This window comes from Chionomys nivalis, chromosome 5 (assembly GCF_950005125.1).
Source record: "Chionomys nivalis chromosome 5, mChiNiv1.1, whole genome shotgun sequence".
In the NCBI taxonomy this organism is placed as follows: Eukaryota; Metazoa; Chordata; class Mammalia; order Rodentia; family Cricetidae; genus Chionomys; species Chionomys nivalis.
This window is the reverse complement of record NC_080090.1, coordinates 53,139,771-53,158,222: the sequence shown is the minus strand read 5'-3', so window position 1 is coordinate 53,158,222 and position 18,452 is coordinate 53,139,771. Positions and strand designations below refer to the sequence as shown.

Genomic DNA, 18,452 nt, shown 5'->3' with positions numbered 1-18,452 from the left:
GAGCAACTTCCTATCTCTTCAAATAACTGACTCCATCATTAAACATCCAACTCTGTGAAAATTCTTTCTTACGCACCAGCAATCTGCTTCCCAGAACTTCCACTTGTGTGACATTTAAAAAAAATATATGAGAAGGAAAGGTAACTGTCATGCAAGTCTTTTTCAGTTTTCTCACAAAGACTACTCCCTCTTGCTTTTGGATAATCTCAGAAATACGCCTTCAAATTCACCGAGGAAGTCAGAATGCTAATTAATCTTAGGTTATCTGGAAGGGAAAGAGAACACATGTACTCCATGGAGATTGGGTAGAATAATAACACAATAACCACCAGCCAGCCACATAGATAACACACATGCGTTTGCCATGTGACGGGTTCCATGCAAAGCACTTGACTCAAATTATCCTCACGACAAGCATTTATTTATGCCAGAAATATTTATTAAGCACCTAAGTCATTCTAGAAACTGGGGATACAGCAGTAAAGAATACCAAAAAAAAAAAAAATCCTGCCCATATAGAGCTTACATTCTAGAAGTGAGAAGGTGGAAACAGGCAAAAATAAATAAGATAATCAAGTGCTCCGTATAGGATGTTAGGCGTTGAGTGTTAAGGAAAATAACAGCATGGGGAAAGAAAATAGAAAATGGCAAATGTGGTTTGTAAGTTTAGAGACTGTGTTTAAGGGAGGCCCAGCTAATGGGTAACTTGAGTAAAACCTGAAGGAGGTATAAGGGTGACCTTGTGGATACATGGGAACTGTCCCAAGGAGAATGAACAATAAGGGCAGAGACCCTGAGGTAGTATTATTATCTCTGTTGTATACATGACTTGTTCAACAGCCCACTGCTTGAGGATGGAGGCAGGATTCAAACCCAGGTCTACTTGTCTCTAGACCTTGTTATTGACCATTGAGCTGTCTAATGACAGAGTGTGACATTAGACAATGTAGAAATGCTCTATGGTCCAATGACAACCCAAAATCCTAGACGAGGGAAGCACATGGCCACTTCTAGTCCATCATCTCTGCCTGAATAATCTAGACATTTATCTTCTGGCTAAAACTAGTTTCCAGACCAATCAATGGGCTAGGCAAAACAGATTTTGGCGATAGGCATTTTGGAGTTCTGTTTTAGCATTGCTGCACTAAATGATGTCTTTGAGCTCTGATTTCTCTCATTGGCAGGTGTAGGTTAGTAACAAAGCATAGGCTATAGAGTTAGGTACATCTAAACCTGAAAAATACACTCTATGCTTTCCTATCTATGTGGCCTTGGGCAAGTTACTAAATATCTCTGACTCTCAATAGCATCATCCAGTAGAGGCCAGGAATGCCTCTTGGAGATGTGGTAGGGATTAGACCAAAGAGTACACGTGCAACACCTCCCATGGTGACTGACATGTGGGAGCTATACTTGCAGCCACGTTCTCTCCCCTATGTGATTAGTTGTCTTGTCACATGCATAACTCTTGTTTTTCAAGAGTTGAGAGGTTACCTTATATATCTAGCTATTCATCACATTTTATATTATATGGTGGTACACAGTAAATGCGTTAAGAGTGATGATGTGATTGCTGGATTAGTGGAGAAGAGAAAGAATAGTGATTATTGCTTTGGGATTCTTGTCGATGCATCCGTCATCTAGCTGCAACACCTGCTTGCTCCCTGCTCACCAGGCTTGTTTCTGCTGATGAGTGACCAGCAGAGAGCCTCTTCCTTCTTTCAAAGTCAATTTGCATTATTCTGGAAGACGGGCCACTGTTCAGGTAGAAGATTTTTTCTTCAGGAAGGAGAAGAGGGACAGCTGTCACCGTGAGCATCAGTAGGTTCTTGACATATCCTGGGAAGAAGACAAAACTGCAGTTGAGCTCACAGCTTTAACATCTTCCCCCCAGACGGTTCATCAGGACGGCTATCAAAGAGTCAAATTGACCAATTTCCATTTTTATTTCTTTTCCCCACCCTCTGGCAAGATCTCACTGAGCAGCTAACCAGCTGAAGATTGGAAGAGAAGAGCAAGGCCTGGACTTGAATGACTCCGGAGATGGCTCATCAACCGCCAAAAATTGAAGTTAGTTTTTCATTCATGTGATGTAAAAAAAAAAAATCTCTACTGTAAATATTAGCAAGAGTTCAATGGAGTAACTTGCTGAGAATGTCATTTTCTTAAGAAATAAAGTAATTTGTTTTTACAGCATCTTTCTACATTAGCTTGCTTAATCCTCATGACAATTCTAGGAAATAATTATTATTGTCCATGTCTTAGGGATGAACTGCAAATGGATCCTAAAGACATTAACTTGTTCCAGATTGCACAGCTGGCGAGTCTCAGGCCCAGGACACTATCTACACACTCTTAATTCCAAAATCATGCCCCTGCACCTTGTTTTCTGCCTCCATTACTAAAAGAGATGGATGGAAAACAGTTTCCCCGATTCTCTCACAGGTTAGTGAAGGCTTGACAAGGGAGACCACACCGTATTTTGTTCTCTCTTGTGAATCATGCATAGAACCCTGTGCCAATGCAAAACACGTCAAAGAAACATACTTTCCTCCCAAAGTTAATGACGTGTCTAAGGATTAATGCTTGTCTCTGCTTAGCTGAGAAGACTGTGAAGCTTTACCCCTTGACAATATGAAGGATTGGGGAATGCCAGGCCTCTTGTTTTGTGTCCGCGGAGCAAGGGAAAACAGAATGTTTGGCACAGCTTAGAAAAGAATCATCAGCTGTAACTTCTGAACTCAAATACTGGTCAAGTTTAGCTTAACACACTTTTATGTGCTTTTAAAAACAAATCAAACTACTAAACTATTGTGTATATGTGGGCAACTCTCCGGAAGACTTTACAGACAGTGGGCACCATTGGGGCGGTGTATTGGGATGGTAGGATTATGATATTTCCCCCCTTTAGGCTATGATTATATAGTATTTATATCAGTAGACAGAGCAGGATATCTCTTTGCATCAAATTCCCAGTTTGGAAATTGATTAAATTGTCACTGGAGAAAGACAGACTTCTTCTGACATGCAGGTACCATTAACAGTACTTCAATGATACATTGCTATGAGGCGTTGGGTGTTGTGGAGTTAGCACCCTTGCCCTTGAAGATGGATAGCTCAACTTTGCCTGGTACTCACAATGAAGGTGGAAGCAGAAGCAGAGTTTTGGGTTATATTTCCTTAGTACAGGCAGTGGGTTGCCTTTTTGTCTTAGTGACAGTGTCCTTTGCTTTACAGAAGCTACTCATTTTCAGGAGGTCCCATTACATTTCTGGTAACTTTTTCATTTTCTTTTTTATAGAGGTGGGAGTTTTTGATGATCAAATGTTTTGGTAAATATCCTAATTCATTCACCTTTGGAAATTCTTATGTAGCCTAGTCACGCTGTTTTTCCTTAGGATGTTAGAGCTTGGGGGACGGACAATTGACTTCTTTGTACATGAAGAGACAGGCTTTGAGAAGGGGCTTTCAAAGTTGAGGTTCACAACAAAGCACATGTTACAGGTTTCTTGTTGGAATCACACATAAGCATACCTGTTCTTGATTATCACTGCTGTCCTTCATTGGACTATATAGCACTTTTGTTTGTTAGAAAGAACTCTGGCCTGTGTTATTGGGGACTTTGAATACACCTGGAATACAGAGTTTTCATACTCAATAGTGAAAGATGCTAAACATGTATGATGTGACACATTGATAATATTTTTAAAGACGCTCACTGCTCACTTGTTCTCGCATGGTAGAATATTTTCCTATGACTTGAAAGCCTGAAATGAGGTCTCTAAAGTCAGTAGAAAAAGGAGCCATGAGAATGAAGGACATGACTTCAGGTTTTGCCTGCTCTCCTTGTAGACTCTCAAATGCATTTCTTAGAGTTGTCTTCACTTTCTTGGAGGGATAGCAAGTGCCCGGGCAACACCATGATATAAACTTGGCGATGCTATGAAATTCCAGATCTGCTGATTACTATCTGTGTGGTTTTTAGAAATCACTTAATATTTCCAAGTCTGTAGCTACATCTTGTCAAAGGAGTGAGTTGAACTTCAAACTCTTGAAGTCTTTGGGATGCACAAGACTGATTAATTTAAGCTCAAGAGAGTGCACCCTGGGCAGTTAGCTCACAGACATTAGGAAGCTTGGATAACCTGTGTTGGAAAACAATCTGGAACCAGGGCAGGTTGTTGTGAGGGTTTGCGAGGGGTGGAGCTGCTGATAGACAGGCCATAGGGCAGGTAGAGTATCACTGGTGTAGTAGCTGCATCAGAGAGAAAGAATTCCCTTATGTTCTCTATCACTGCATGTCTCTGCTCAAGCCCAGAGTCCTAGGACACTGACTCCTTGACCCAGAGTAAGGCTGTATGTCCAACTTACCTAGAAGACAGCGGACATCTTACTCTGCAGCCTCACAAACGCCTCACTCAATAGTGGAAAGGCTATTACTAAGTAACGGCGTAGATGCTCACCGGGCATCTCGCTATTTCCTCTAGAACCAGCCCCCCCCACTGTGCCTCTGCCCTTCTTCCTTTTCCCTTTCTGTTTGTATCTTTTCCTTAAGGCTCTTCCAATCATTTTATATTTTGGGGAAGCTATATTTTAGCACATTAGAGAAAGTTCCAGTCCCCATTTCCCTCCACACCTTCAGAAGGATTAGGATTATGGTGGGAAGAGGAGACAGTTGCTCTGGCTACAGCTGGGGACCAGAAAGCCAGGAAGCAGCAGTCTTCCTAAGGACCAGAGCCAGGGAGGGCAGCAGCAACAATCTTGGAGCAGATGGCTCATAGAATAGTCCACCGAAGACCCCCAGGTGCCGCTGCTAGTCCTAGGGGTTTCCTCTCACAGCGATCCCATTAACACATTTTCTTGGCTTTCTCTTTATGGCTGCTGGGACAAGACGCTTTATTCCATTTCCAAACTGTCCTTATCAGTAATGCAACAATAGTTAATTTAATTAGCTGACCTGAATGGTGGCCAGTTTGGGCTAATTTGGTTTTGATAGGGCTCCTTGGCACATGCAGAACTGATAAGCATATTTCTCTCCAGATGAACAGTGGGGCTTAGGAGGGCTACGTGAATAAGGATAGCTCTCCCTAAGCCCCTCATATACCTGGGGGACACTGTGCTTGACCAAAGGCAAGTTATGCTAAAGTCAGTATACCTCCCCCCCCCCCCCAAGACTCGTCAAATGTGTCAACTGAAAAAGATAAAACAGACAACCAGGAAATTGCAAAGGCAAAGAGCCCAGGATGAGGGTGCAGAAAAAACGCTTGCCTGGGAGGTCTGGATCTCAGTCATGGGGACTGTGCTTCCCTCTTTCCCTCCAACTCTGTGGGTCACCTACCTAATGCATTAGGTGGTCATTGGCCACCTCCTTCACAGCCATGTCTCAGCACATCAGTGCAGTACAGATAAGAGGATGGACAGACAGACAGACAGACACCCATATGTTATAGAAAGCTGATTATTCATTCCTGGCTGCCCAGGACTAAAATAACCACACAGAAACTGTATTAATTAAGTCACTGCTTGGCCCATTAGCTCTAGCTTCTTATTGGCTAACTCTTACATCACAATTTAACCCATTTCTATTCATCTGTGTATTGCCATTTAGCTGTGGCTTACTGGCAAGGTTCAGGCTCATCTGTTCCCGGCAGTGGCTACATGGAGTTTCTTGACTCAGCCTTCTTTCTCCCAAGATTTAGTTTAGTCTTTTCCCCCTAGCTCTATTTTGCTAAGCCACTGGCCAAAACAGCTTCTTTATTCATTAACCAATAAAAGCAATACATATACAGAAGGACTTCCCAGCACACTCACACACAGACACACAGACACACAGACACACACACACACACACACACACACACACACACACCATGGCTGGCGCTTTGAAAATGAGCTGAGTATCCTGAAAGTATGCATTCTCTGGTTCTCCTTGGTGGAAGCACCATTACTCATTGTGTCTCTAGGTCCTAACATGATATGCAACACAGAAGGTACTTACCACCTATTCAATGACTTAATGATAGAGGGAAGGGAATACAAGGGCACAGGGGCACATGGAGGGACAATTTCAGGGGTGAGGAAGTCAATATACAACTAAGTATCATAAAACAAATTCACAACCCTCTCTATCCTTGCAAAAGAAACAATTACCAGAAACCACAATTTATTTTGTATCGAGAGAAGTAAGTGTGCATTTTCGAGTAGTCATCTACTGGAGATAGGGTTAGGGACGGGCATTTGCTCACTTACCTTTCAGTTCTAGGACCCTATCTGGAGCAAAGCCGTGCAGGTCCTGTGCACAGGGCCACAGTCTCTGTGGGTTCACCTGTGCATTGGTTCTGCTGTGTTTAGAGGGCAATGTCTCCTTGGAGTGCCCGGCCCCCTGGGGTTCTTAAAATCCTAGCAGTAAAAGGCCACGACAAAATGAACTCAGTGACATCTTTGGAAGTCCTTTGTCTCACAGTGTTTTGTAAGGGAATTATTTTTAACCTTACAGGTCCTTTGCACATCTGTCATGGCTTCCGGTTCCGTGTTCAAGGGATTCCTGTGTGTGTGAACGTTAGTGCCTCCCCACCTATGTGTGTTTCTGGGGCTTTTTCTTTGGGTCTTTTTCTTTTATTTGCTTGTTTGTTTCGTACTCTTTTGGTTTGTTTGTTTTTGTTTTATCTTATCTTTATTATTATTCTTTAGATGCCTGTTTGTTTTCTAAGAAAGATAGAAACGGTGTGTATTTGGATGGAAGGGGAGGTGGGAGAGAGTCTTCAAGGAGTTAGAGGAGAGTAAAATATAATCAGGATATATTGTATGAAAAAAAAATCTATTTTTGATGAAAGAAAAATAGGAAAAAAAGACACAGTAGTTATGTAAGCCTTTTTTTTTTTCCACATCAAAATCTCTTTTGTCACACTGGGGCCTCTGTCTAACATTCCCCAGTGGTTTTCTTCCTAGATAAAGGGCCACACCAGGTAGTCTTTTGAGTTTGCTTTGAAGTGCTTTCCCCTTTCTAGAATTGCATTTTAATAGCACACAGATGAGCATGCACTTAATGCTTTGGGTTAAATGGTGTATGATTGAAATTAGTAGGCTTGGAACTCTTTCCAATAGAAGGTCCATGTGAGAATATTTCAGTGTGCCTTCTGATTCTGCTGTGTGGTCCTGTTTAACAACGTGCTAATCATCTATTATCCTTCCCTGTGCTTTCCCTGGGTGAACCCACTCACTCCGTGGCTTCAGCCTCCTATGTGCTGAAAATTTACAAGTCTTTGTCTTCGACCCTGAACTTCTCTTTAGATCAGTTGTGCAGGAAAGCAACTGGCTGTTGGAGGTTTCCAACTGGATCTTCCATCACGGCCTAAGCCAAAGCACCAAAGAACCATCCCTAATACCTGTTTACAGAAATCTATTTGTCTAAATTCTCTGCTTTTGTGAAGAGCCTAACCCAACCTGTTTCCCCTTCTTGCCTGTTTCTAGGCAGTCATCTAGTCTATTGATTCTGCCTTCCAAATGTCTTTGGAATCCAGGTCATTCTTAACAGTGAAATGACTTTATTTATATCTCTCATCTCCTATCCCTCCAATCTAAACAGGAATTTCTCAAAGTCAGAGATACCCTTCGCATGTCAGACAAACAAGAGATGTTTAGTTTTCTGAACTGAATTAACGTATCCCTCCCTTTGTTCCATCAAATTCTAAATCTGTAGTGCATATCAAGTACTTTGCTCAAAATGATGATGTAGATGGGTTTTCTTACTCTTGTGTATCTCAGTTTTTATTTTAGTAGCAAAATCAAATGCCGTTTGTGTACAAATCAGGTGCTATACAGTTTACCCACTTCATAGATGAAAATCAGGCAGAAAAAAAAAAAGAAAAAAAAAAGAAAACAAGTCTCTGACAGGTTAAGAAAATGTTCCCTTAGTACACAGACCATAAATGATAGAAGCTGATTTGGAGTCTGGATTGGGTCCAATGTAAACACTATGTAACACACATACTAACTATTCTAAGTCTGTATCTCTGTAAATAATGAAAAAAAAAAGCAAAATACTCATAGGAATCTCAAAGTAATTACAGTGAGTGAAAGGAGCCAGGTGAAAAGACTTGCATGCTGTGAGATTCCTTGTAGACAAAATTCTAGAAAATGCAAGCTAGATGCAGTGACAATAGAGAAAAAAAAGACAAACCAGGTCACTGGTGGCCTAGGGAGAGCAGACAAGGTTGAAAGGCTATATTGCAAGGAAGGTGAGTTTGGTGGTCATGAACAGGCTCAGGCTCTTGGTTGTGGTGACAGTCGAATATAAATGTAAAAATGGATCAAACTGTACTCTTGAAACACGCAGTTTATTGTGTTACTTATTCAACAAAGGCGTTAGTCAACAAACACACAGCCAGTCTTAAAGGTGTATTTATACCTCTGAAATCTTACATGTTAAACAAAAGGCAATTAATCACTAAGAGCATAACCCAGTGATAGGTGAAGGGAAAACAAATCCCTTAGATCTCAGAGCCAACAGGTAGCAGAACAAGAGCATCCTACAGTTAAAGCCCCAGGGTTTATGGGGCTACCTGGTTCTCACCTCCTCTTTCTTGCACTTGTAGGGAATATGGAAAGGTACGTAACAAACTCTATTTTCGTCTAAGAAGCAATACAATGTGAACCAAGGGCTGTTGTAAGGATTGAAATAATGTACACAGACTGTGCTTACGTCTGTGCATGTAGCAACATCTGCTAAATACTGTTAAGAGGTATGAAGAGCTTGAATCGGGGCGTATCGGGCTGTGGGGTGTGTGCTAAGTCGGGTGGGGAGCAGACACTGGGTGTAGTTCCACAGCAAGATGTCACTCATTACACAAACGCTTTTTCTGAAAGGTACCAGCATCTGGGGGCACGGAGAGATCACTGCATCTGGCAGCTACTGATTCCTGGGGCCTCTCTCCCCACTCCCTTTGTCTCCTACCGGGGAAAGCAGAATGTGAACAGCAGCTCCTGCGCTAGGTCAGCCTCTGCTTTTCTACGGAAAATAGCAATGCTTTCTGCCTTATTCCCTTCCTCTATTACCTTAATGTGCTGGCCTGGAGGATGAATGAGATAATAAACACGGAGCACCGAGCGAGCATAGCGTCTGGGTCACAGGAGGCGCTCAATAAATGTTAATTCCCTGCCTCCAGCCTGGTATAGATTAGCCCTGACTTCTCAGAAATGCAAATCCCTGTGCGCTCACCTAGGTCTCCTTTCAATATCTCTGCATAGGAGCCTTTTACAACCCCTTAAAGCTGGGCCAGAACCCCTCTCCTCTGCTAATTGTCCCACAGAGACCAGGGGAAGAGAAGGCAGCCACTCCGGAAGAGGCCCAAGCCTCCAAGCAGAAGAGTCTCTGTGTGTTATTGAGCTCCGTGAGTGTGGACCTCATTCATCTTCACAGACATTGCTGCGCCATCCATTTTAGATGACATAAAAGTCGACCCGTTTATCAAGATCAGCATACTACTGTATTATTATGATTATTTAGCATTTACATAACACTCTATTTGCAAAGTGCTTAATAATAATTTATTTATTACTTCATCTAACTATGCACTAATGGAAAATTCAAGAGGTTGTTTTGAGTTCACTGACCTCGGCTCTGGAGACACCTCAGGCCATTTTCAATTGCTGCCCAAATGCCTGCTGCAAAATGTTTTAATGAAAAACCATTTGATATATATACACACACATATATTCACAGATAGGTACACACATATAATAAAAATACATTTATATTTATACAAGTGTAATATATATAAATGTATTTATATTTATACAGGGCTGTGTGTTTGTGTCTTTCCATTTTTGGCTTTTGTACTGTGTTAAAAACAATAGTTTTACTTTACAAGGGAGAAAAATAAACATTACTATTATTAAGAAGCTACTGGAAATACATATATCTAGAACTTCCATAAAGTTGACACCAGATTCAGTCTTATTGTGTAAAAGACACAGAAATCATGCATGCCTTCTTTGTGTCCCACTTCCGGGCCGGTTTGTACCTGGCCAAAGTCATTCTCATCTCTATCCCAGGATGTAGGAGGCTGAAGTAGGGACTCAAGAGTTTAAAGTCAGCCTGATAAACATACTCAGGCTCTGTCTCATAAACAAATAAATAAGCAAACAAAAAACCAACCAAACAAAGTAGGCTTCACAGCAGGGCTCAGAGTATTGCGGATGACTGACAACCTCGGACAGTAGGCTCTTTTGAGGCCCACCTCAGGCAGGTGGTGAGCATGGCTGTCTGCCCAGTGTGGCATTCAATTAGAGAAGCATTTTGTTGCAGAGCTCCTGTTGGACTGGCAGAGACTTTCTTAGGCCCCCATTTCTACTTGGCAGCTTCTTAGCCCACTTATACTTCTCTTATCCTTTTCCTTCACAGGTATAAAAACCTTTGTATGTTTTTCCAGTCCTGACTTAACCTCAGATCCAGGCAGCTTCCCCAGATGCTGGGCCTCCCCAACCCCATACTGAAGCCTAGCCATGCCATGTTAGGTGAGTCTCTCTGCAGATTGTTAACCACCAACATACTGATGAGAAGTGGCTTTGATGGTTTCTGGGATCTTTCCCCTTCTCCCTTCTACACCTGTGAATCTATGTAGACGAGGATTCACTACAATTCTGGGTCTTTAGCTTCCATACAAAACAGTTTTATAAACACCCCGATAGAATGCCCTTAAGAAAGAGCACTAAATGCCTTAAATGACAGAAAGGATTTATTTTGTCATGTAGTTGAAGGGTACAGTCCTTCACAGAAGGTAGGTCATGAAAGTAGGAGTTTGAGGAGCAGGTGATCACATGGCACCCAAAGTGGTGAACGTTGGTGCTCAACATCCTCCTTTTGATGCAATCTAGGACACAAGCTCCTGGGGAAGGCTCTGAGGGGAAAGCTCATTGTGTTTGATACCTCATTTCATACCCGCAATGGCCTGCATTGATTTCACCCCTACTAAAATGTTATGAGCATGGACTGATGGGGGAACATCCCGCAATAAGAAGTTCTCTGTGTACATAAAACATTTATGTGGAACATTATATAATATACAAGATAATAAGCAAATAAATGATACGGCATGAATGAGCTAACACCTACCTAGGCACACATGAAATATCAGTCAAACAGGGGTGTCAGAAGAGAGAACTAGGGAGAGGTCACAGTGATGGATGGTAGAAACACGATTACATTCTGAAAGAGTCCAACTCCTAAACCTGACGGTCCTCACTGTTTACCTATCCAGTTATACTCAATATGGGCAAAGGATGCTTAAGTAAACCATCCAACAAGGAAGAGCTTTTGAGCAATGCTTAGAAGCCTGGGGAGCGCCAGCCCCTTGTTAGTGGTGATGTTTGTCTCCTACAGAGGTCTCTTTTGGTCAAGAATAAGGACAGAAGACAGGAACCCTTCCCTGCCTTTATTCCCCCTTCCTTTTTGTCTCCTTTTCTTTTCATCTTTTCCGCTCTTTCTTTCTCTATTTATTTATTTTGTTTTGTTTTTCAAGACAGGGTTTCTCTGTAGCTTTGGATCCTGTCCTGGAACTAGCTTTTGTAGACCAGGTTGGCCTCAAACTCACAGAGATCCACCTGCTTCTGACTCCTGAATGCTGGGATTAAAGGTGTGCACCACCACCACCTGGCTTTCTTTTCTTTTTTTTTAACTGTTATTTTCCAAATCATCTTTGGAAGAAATCTGACATCTCCTTTTTCTATACTTCTTTTCCTTTATCCAAGAGTGGTCTTGGGTCAAAGACATCTGTGAGAAAATAAACTATTAAGAAATGTAACTAGTATTTTCAGAAATAAAAGCCAGCAAGAATAAAAACTAGTTATGGACAGGGTTAGGCATAAGGTCATTGGTGACTGGCTCTGAGAGACACATTCAAACTGGATGAAATTTTAAAGAATGCTTATCATCATTTATGTAAACTATCATTAACTAGGAGGATAGGTAACATGTTTAAGAAAAAAATAATGAGAAAATCTCGACTGTCTTCTGTTGCTTTTAGAGGCCGATTAACAGAATGTGTACCACACCCCTTACGATGACAAACTGACAGTGTTCAGACACTATCTTCAGTAAGAGTCTAAGTTCAACTTCAGTAATGACTTCAGATGAACTAGGATAACTTGTGATTTACAGAGGTCAGCATGAACTGACCCACACAGGATTCACCCTGCTTCCATCACTTACTCCTCGGAAGGAAAATCGTAGAATGATGAATTCCTCATCTGAGTTCTTCAAAATAGTGAACAAAATTCCTCTCATTGTTGTTTGGGATAAAAGTGGGTAAGGAGAAAGATAACATGTCAATAAAGAGGGAGAGATCTGACCTCAGCCTGAGGTAGTCCATAGTGTTTGCCACGGGCACTGGTTCTGGCTGGTCCTGTCTAAAACGTGGTTGTGTGTACAGTAGCCTAGTACAGAGGCATTGTACACCCCCTTTGGGGCAGACCCTGGGCTTACAGCCTGACTCTCCTGTGTATTTGTGTGACTCTAGATAAGTTACTCAGCTTTTATGGGGGCTTTCACGGATTTCACTTCTATAAAATGGGTGTCAACAGGGCATGATGGTACATTCCCTATAATGCCAAAACTTAGGAGGCTAAGGCAAAAGGATGTCCTGATCCACATAGAGACTCCCAGACAATTCTGGGCTGCATGGAAAGATTTTGTTTCAATGAAATAAATAATAAAACAAATCCAGTGTCATAGCACACACTTTAAAGAATTGGAACAGGCTACTATGCTGTGTAAAGTGTAGCATTTGGTCAGAGAAAGAGTCTGGAAACGGTAGCTCTTTATTACACATTAAACACATTGTCTGAGAGTAATGAGCTAATATGTGGGATGCCAAAATCAGGATTCAGAAGGGTCTCACTAGACTGGACTCAGGGAGCAAATCTAATAGGGTGGCGTTTAACAAGGATAAATGTAAAGACAGTGTAATTAGATCTAAACAGCAAGTGGCACAAACGCCCGGTGGGGAGATGGGTATTATCAAGTGCACACCTGAGTAAGGGCTTGGGCGCATCACTGACTCTTTGCTAATTAAGGGCCAATGGTGTGAGAAGTCCACCAAGAAACAAAGGCTACTTACGCAACATCAAGCCTGTACATTGTCTGAAACGATGGAATAAAAAAGTATCTGTGTCTTCTGCCATTCCCTGGGCCTCATATGTTATCAAGGGTGCTGATAAACAGGGTTAGGATTAGTAAAGAGATGTAAATCCCACCAGGGCAAGAGAAGTAGAGGTAAGAGAAGGCTCTGGACCTGTGCTCACAAACATTTGAAATGCAGTTTGTGCGTGATGGAGAAAATCCCTTGCAGCAAACGTCTAGCTCCTTCTCTGCTTCAAACTGATCAGGAGAGGAGAATGGGTGTGAGTTCCAGAAAGGAAGATTGCTGCTCACTATACAAAGAACATTCCTCCCACCATTAACACTGTCCCCAAGTGGGGAGACAGTGAATTTCCCATCACCGGGAAGGTCCAGGTGGAGGCTGCAGATTTGCGCACAATGGAAGCATTATGGTGACTGTGCTGTCTCTGAGCGCAAGACTCGGTCTTCCTGCCCTAGAAGTCCTGTTGCATAAGTAGATTTTTCCCTGAAGAGAGGGTTCATAGCCCTCTTCAGATCCTTCACAGAACCTCACATTCCACCTGACACATCCCTCTCCAAAAAGATAAAGATGAATTGAATTGGAGCACTCTCTGTTCAGCATGTTTTAGACTCTGCTGGCTGTTGGACCAGGGGGTGGGGATGCAGAACTGAATAGGAGGTGCTGTCTCTGTCCCTGTAAGGGGAAAGCTTGAATCGGATGCACCCTATTAAACATATGCAAAGTTTCTTATCTGCTGTGATTGTGTTGGGCAACAGAAGGACACACAAGGAAGACAGCACTCTCTTCCTCCTGGGAGAAGATCCTACAGGTGGAAGGTGGGGACTCGGTCAGAGACAGTAGTCAAAGTAACTGGGCAGTTCTCACTGTCCTCTGGAGGTGACACACTCCAGGGTCACCAAGGATTCCAAGGGGATGAGACAACAAAGTGCTAGACATCCCATAAGCCCCTACCAAAGTTCTGGAACTAATTATTCATCTCCCGTTCCTGCCTCCTCTAAGAACCTATACCACCTGTCTATGCTTGGGGAGGCGGATGGAAGAAAATGTCCTAAAATGAGATTCCGTGGAAACTGCCGGGAAAGGCCTTCACTTAGTTCATGAAAGCCCACCCCAGCAGCTGCTTGTGCCTGTGTGCACACCCACATTAAACTGCCAAGCTGCTTTACATTTATTTACCCTCCATGTTCTGCCTGTTTATTGGGCCAATAAATTGCAGGCAGTAATATCCACTCATCAAAATCCTACCTGACTTCCAGGGCTGGCTGTCACCTCACTCTCTCCAGGTGCTCTGCTCATGGAGAAGACGCTATTCTTTGAACAATAGCATCTACTGTGTGCACATCTTATTAGCGACAACTGTTTACCCCTTTGGTTGTTATTTCTCTGAATTCTCTTACTCAGCTGAATGTTTCTAGTTTTACATTAGGTGAGGGCTTGCGTGAGGAGTGATTAATTCCTGCCTACTGGGGTGGAGCCAAGCCCATGGATGACTTTCTTTGCGAGGTTTGAGGGCCTGTGGGTCAGTTACCAAATAGGGAATCATATACCTCTCCTTGGGTCTTTTTAAGAGAATAGTTAAAGCCAGGTAGGGCCAAATTCAGGATGGTAGTCTAACTTTTCCTGGACCGTGGATTCAAGCAGTCTTCCTGGCAAGCAGAATAGAAAGAGGGAGATGGATCCCATGGGTTTTTAAACCATAGAGCTGGAGTTAAGGCTTTTAGGTTTTTCCATGGTCTAATGGCTCCATGGGACACTACTGTCAACTGTCCTGGAACATTTCCTTCCTTCCTTCCTTCCTTCCTTCCTTCCTTCCTTCCTTCCTTCCTTCCTTCCTTCTTTCCTTCCTTCCTTCCTTCTTTCCTTCCTTCCTCCCTCCCTCCCTTCCACCCTTCCTTCTTCCCGTCCTCTCTCTCTCTCTCTCTCTCTCTCTCTCTCTCTCTCTCTGGCCTGGCTTTTTGATACAGTCTCACTAGGTAGTCCTGATTGTCCTGAAACTTGCTATATGTTCCAAACCAACCTTGAGTTCACAGAGATCTGAGATCTCTCTGCCTCTTCCTCCCATGTGTTGGGACTACATGCACAAGCCGCCACACCCAGCTTGTTCTAGAGTATGTACCCAAAGCGGTCAAGAGTGGGTGGTTAAAAAGAGGCGCACACAGTAGATGCCGTTGTTCAGAGAATAGCATGTTCTCTATGAGCAGAGAACCTGGGGAGACATCTGGAGGATGCCAGGTGACAGCCAGGCCTGTAAGTCATGAGCGGATATGAATTCAGATTCTCGGGCTGAACATGGGCTAAACATAGTGTGACATCCTTAAGTGATGGCAGAGACACAGGCACAGACCTTCAAGCTGTCAGTGCCCCTCTTGACAATACAATGACCAGGAGACCCTTCCACCAGTCAGTCAGACTCAACCACACACAGAGAACCACTGACTTAGATGAGGGAATGGAGGAGTTGGACACAACTAAGATCTACAGCCACTTTAAATGTGTAACAGCTTGCTGCCTACAGGCCTCTGAGTCAGTGTCGTAGGTGGTCCTTAGAGGGACCGAACGATCTGAATAGGAACCCACACCTGCCTCCTGAGGAGAGCATCTTGTTCTCCAGCAGCTGGCTGTTACCTGGACATGGTTGCCAGGTTCATAAATTACGAGCAAGTGTCTGGGGACATGAAAGAGGGTCTCTTTTTCAGTCCACACTATGATGTATGTTTAAAGCTAGCTAGGACTCATGGGTGACCAAAAGGACCAAGCAGAGAGGATTTCTTCACATCACAGATCCCAATCCAGGCATTCCCCACCCTCAGAATGCTAGGTCTTCCTTCCCCTTGTATTGAACAGTATTGTTTGCAAATCAATCAGGGTCCCATGGAAATCTTGGTCTCTCCTGTCCTCTTTTCCTCCTTGTAGGTCTCTCGTGGCTGATGCAACCATCTGAAATCAGGCGCAGATTTGATCTCAGAGTGGGGAAGCTGACAGAACCCTACCACTTCACCAGGAAGCCTGCTTCTGCCGCCCCTTCCACACCTCTCTGGCCCCCTGGCAAGATGCAAGCAACACCAGCTGGGCCAGTAACCTTCACTATTCTGCTGCCACTTACGGCTGCTCAGAAACCAAGGTTGAACCAAAGGAACAAAGGGCATCTCAATGTGGACGTTGGCTATAAATATGGCCATTTCCAAGTCACCTTAGACTTGGGTTCTGCCAGGAACCATTAGCCATCCTCTCAGGCTAGGAAGGTAGCTGTCTGGAAATCTCCAGCATTTGGCTAGAAGCTGTCCTATTCTTTCTCTTGCCCCGTTTTCTCTTCCTACCACACAAAACGCTCGAGACCCACCTGAGACCTAACATTTGTCTGTTTTGAGAATAAATGAGTATTTATTAGAATTAAACAGCTGGGAGCCCCGTGATATTTAGACGGGCATTAGGAGGAATGTATGAGAAGAAGATAATGCTGGTTCTTTTTGTCTGTAAGCCAGTCTGGGTTTAGTGACTGGGGGGATTTCTTGGGTCTCCTGTGAGAACCAGATACAGTTAATTTCCTGCAAAAGCTGCGGGCTGGGCTGCGTTGATATTGCAGTGTTATTTAGAGTAGAAAGGTCAGGCCTGAGATTGAATAATCATTGACAAGAGATCCACAGGGCATAGGAAGCAGTTGGCGAGCAGTCGCTGACTTATTTCTCCCTCCCCCTTCCTCTCCTTCCTGGGTATCTGTTGATTCTGGGGTTTGTTTAATATTCTTTTTGCAACTATTTCCCAAACGTGTAGCTGGTAGGAATGGTGTGGAGAGACAAAGAGGGACATCTTCCAGGTCATCAGTGGAGATGGGACACTCAGTCTTATAGACTGGGTGTATCTATTCCGGGCCATTGGCCTTGGGCCCTTGTGTATAAAGTTTCGAACCATGCGTGGTGTTTTTTTTTTCTTCTCAACAGTTTAATGTACTCTGTCACTGGAAAGGGCTTTCTTTTCCTGCATGGCATCTGAGTTGTCCTCTGTGCAGCCCAGTTTAAAGCCTGCCCTGGGTTTGAAGTTAAATATTAGACTTTGAGAAGTGTAGAGGAGAATCTAATGAATGAACCGTCTGCTGTGCCAGGCCTGGGCCGGGTCCTTTGCACATAGTAGTTCCTGGTACCCAAGAGGGCTCTGCTTTACAGATGGGGCAACATCTCAGAAGACACTGGGAAGTTGGATAGGTCACTCAAGACTCCTCAGTTCCTACATAGCAGAGTGGAGCTATGAAAGCTGGGGGTCTCCAGGCACCAAGCTCATCGTCTCGAGCTTCCCAGTTGCACTGGGAACCTTTTCTAGTGCTGTTCTCTTTCCCTTCATTCCAGGCACTCTATGGGGTTTCTCGGAAGCCCTTGTTGCTATTTAATACATGACTTTCTCTTTTGCAAAACAATGTCATTAGTCATTGTATCAGAAGACCGATCCTACAAATTAGATGTTAGAGAGACTTATGTCCAGCTTGTAAAGTATGTGGATGGGCCAAGGGAAAGTTGGTATCACTTTTGAATCTCAGATGCCATATAATTTATTTATTTGTTGAAATTCCATTTATTTAAAGTTTGTCCTTGGTAAGAGGAACAGAAGTTTGAGGTCAGACTGGGCTATACAGCAAGTTCAGAGCTAGCTTAACATAGTAAGATTCTAACCCCCATCTCATTGCAAAAAAAAAAAAAAAAAAAAAAAAGACTGGGCATAGGTAACTCACATCAATAATCCTCCTAGCTCCTGGGTTGCAGCAAGAGGAATATCATGAATTTAAGGCCAGTCTGGATTAAAGAATGAGAGTCTGTCTCAAAACATACACACACACACACACACATATACACACACATACTCACACACATACATACATACAACACACACACCCAAACCAAACAAATAAAAAAGCATAAATATGAATACACACACACACACAATAGCTCCTAGGACATCAAACTTAGAGGTCATTTTACTTAATTTGGGAACGGTATGGGTACAAACAATAAAACTAGCAGTAAATCCCCCCTCTCTCAGGGATTGTGATTGGCACCTAGGTTACAGTCAAAATCCTTCTGATGTCCATGACTGAAGACTGGTGGGCGACAGAGCACATGACTCTGAGAATAAAGAAAGGTCAAGGGTTACAGGGTCCAGATCAGAATGCTATGTCTGGGCGTCTCCAAATCTCGGCAAGGATGTTGAATAGTGATATCATCCTGAGGTGACTTTTTGGCACAATGGCTGTGACACACACCAACCTGTCTGTTGCTGTGCCATATCATCAGAGTGTTCTGACATCTGGTGACACTTACCATGCTG

The 18,452-nt window shown here is 43.2% G+C and overlaps 1 protein-coding gene across 2 annotated transcripts in view; it reads right to left on the bottom strand.

Moving 5' to 3' along the window:
• Positions 1-417: 417 nt before the first annotated feature.
• Positions 418-18,452, bottom strand: part of Pbx1 (PBX homeobox 1) — a 307,671-nt gene continuing 289,636 nt past the window's right edge. For both annotated transcript variants that reach the window (XM_057769556.1, XM_057769558.1), the window contains one exon: positions 418-1,839. In XM_057769556.1, the coding sequence (XP_057625539.1) occupies positions 1,819-1,839 (21 nt within the window). In that variant the 3' untranslated portion in view covers positions 418-1,818. The remainder of the gene's footprint in view (positions 1,840-18,452) is intronic.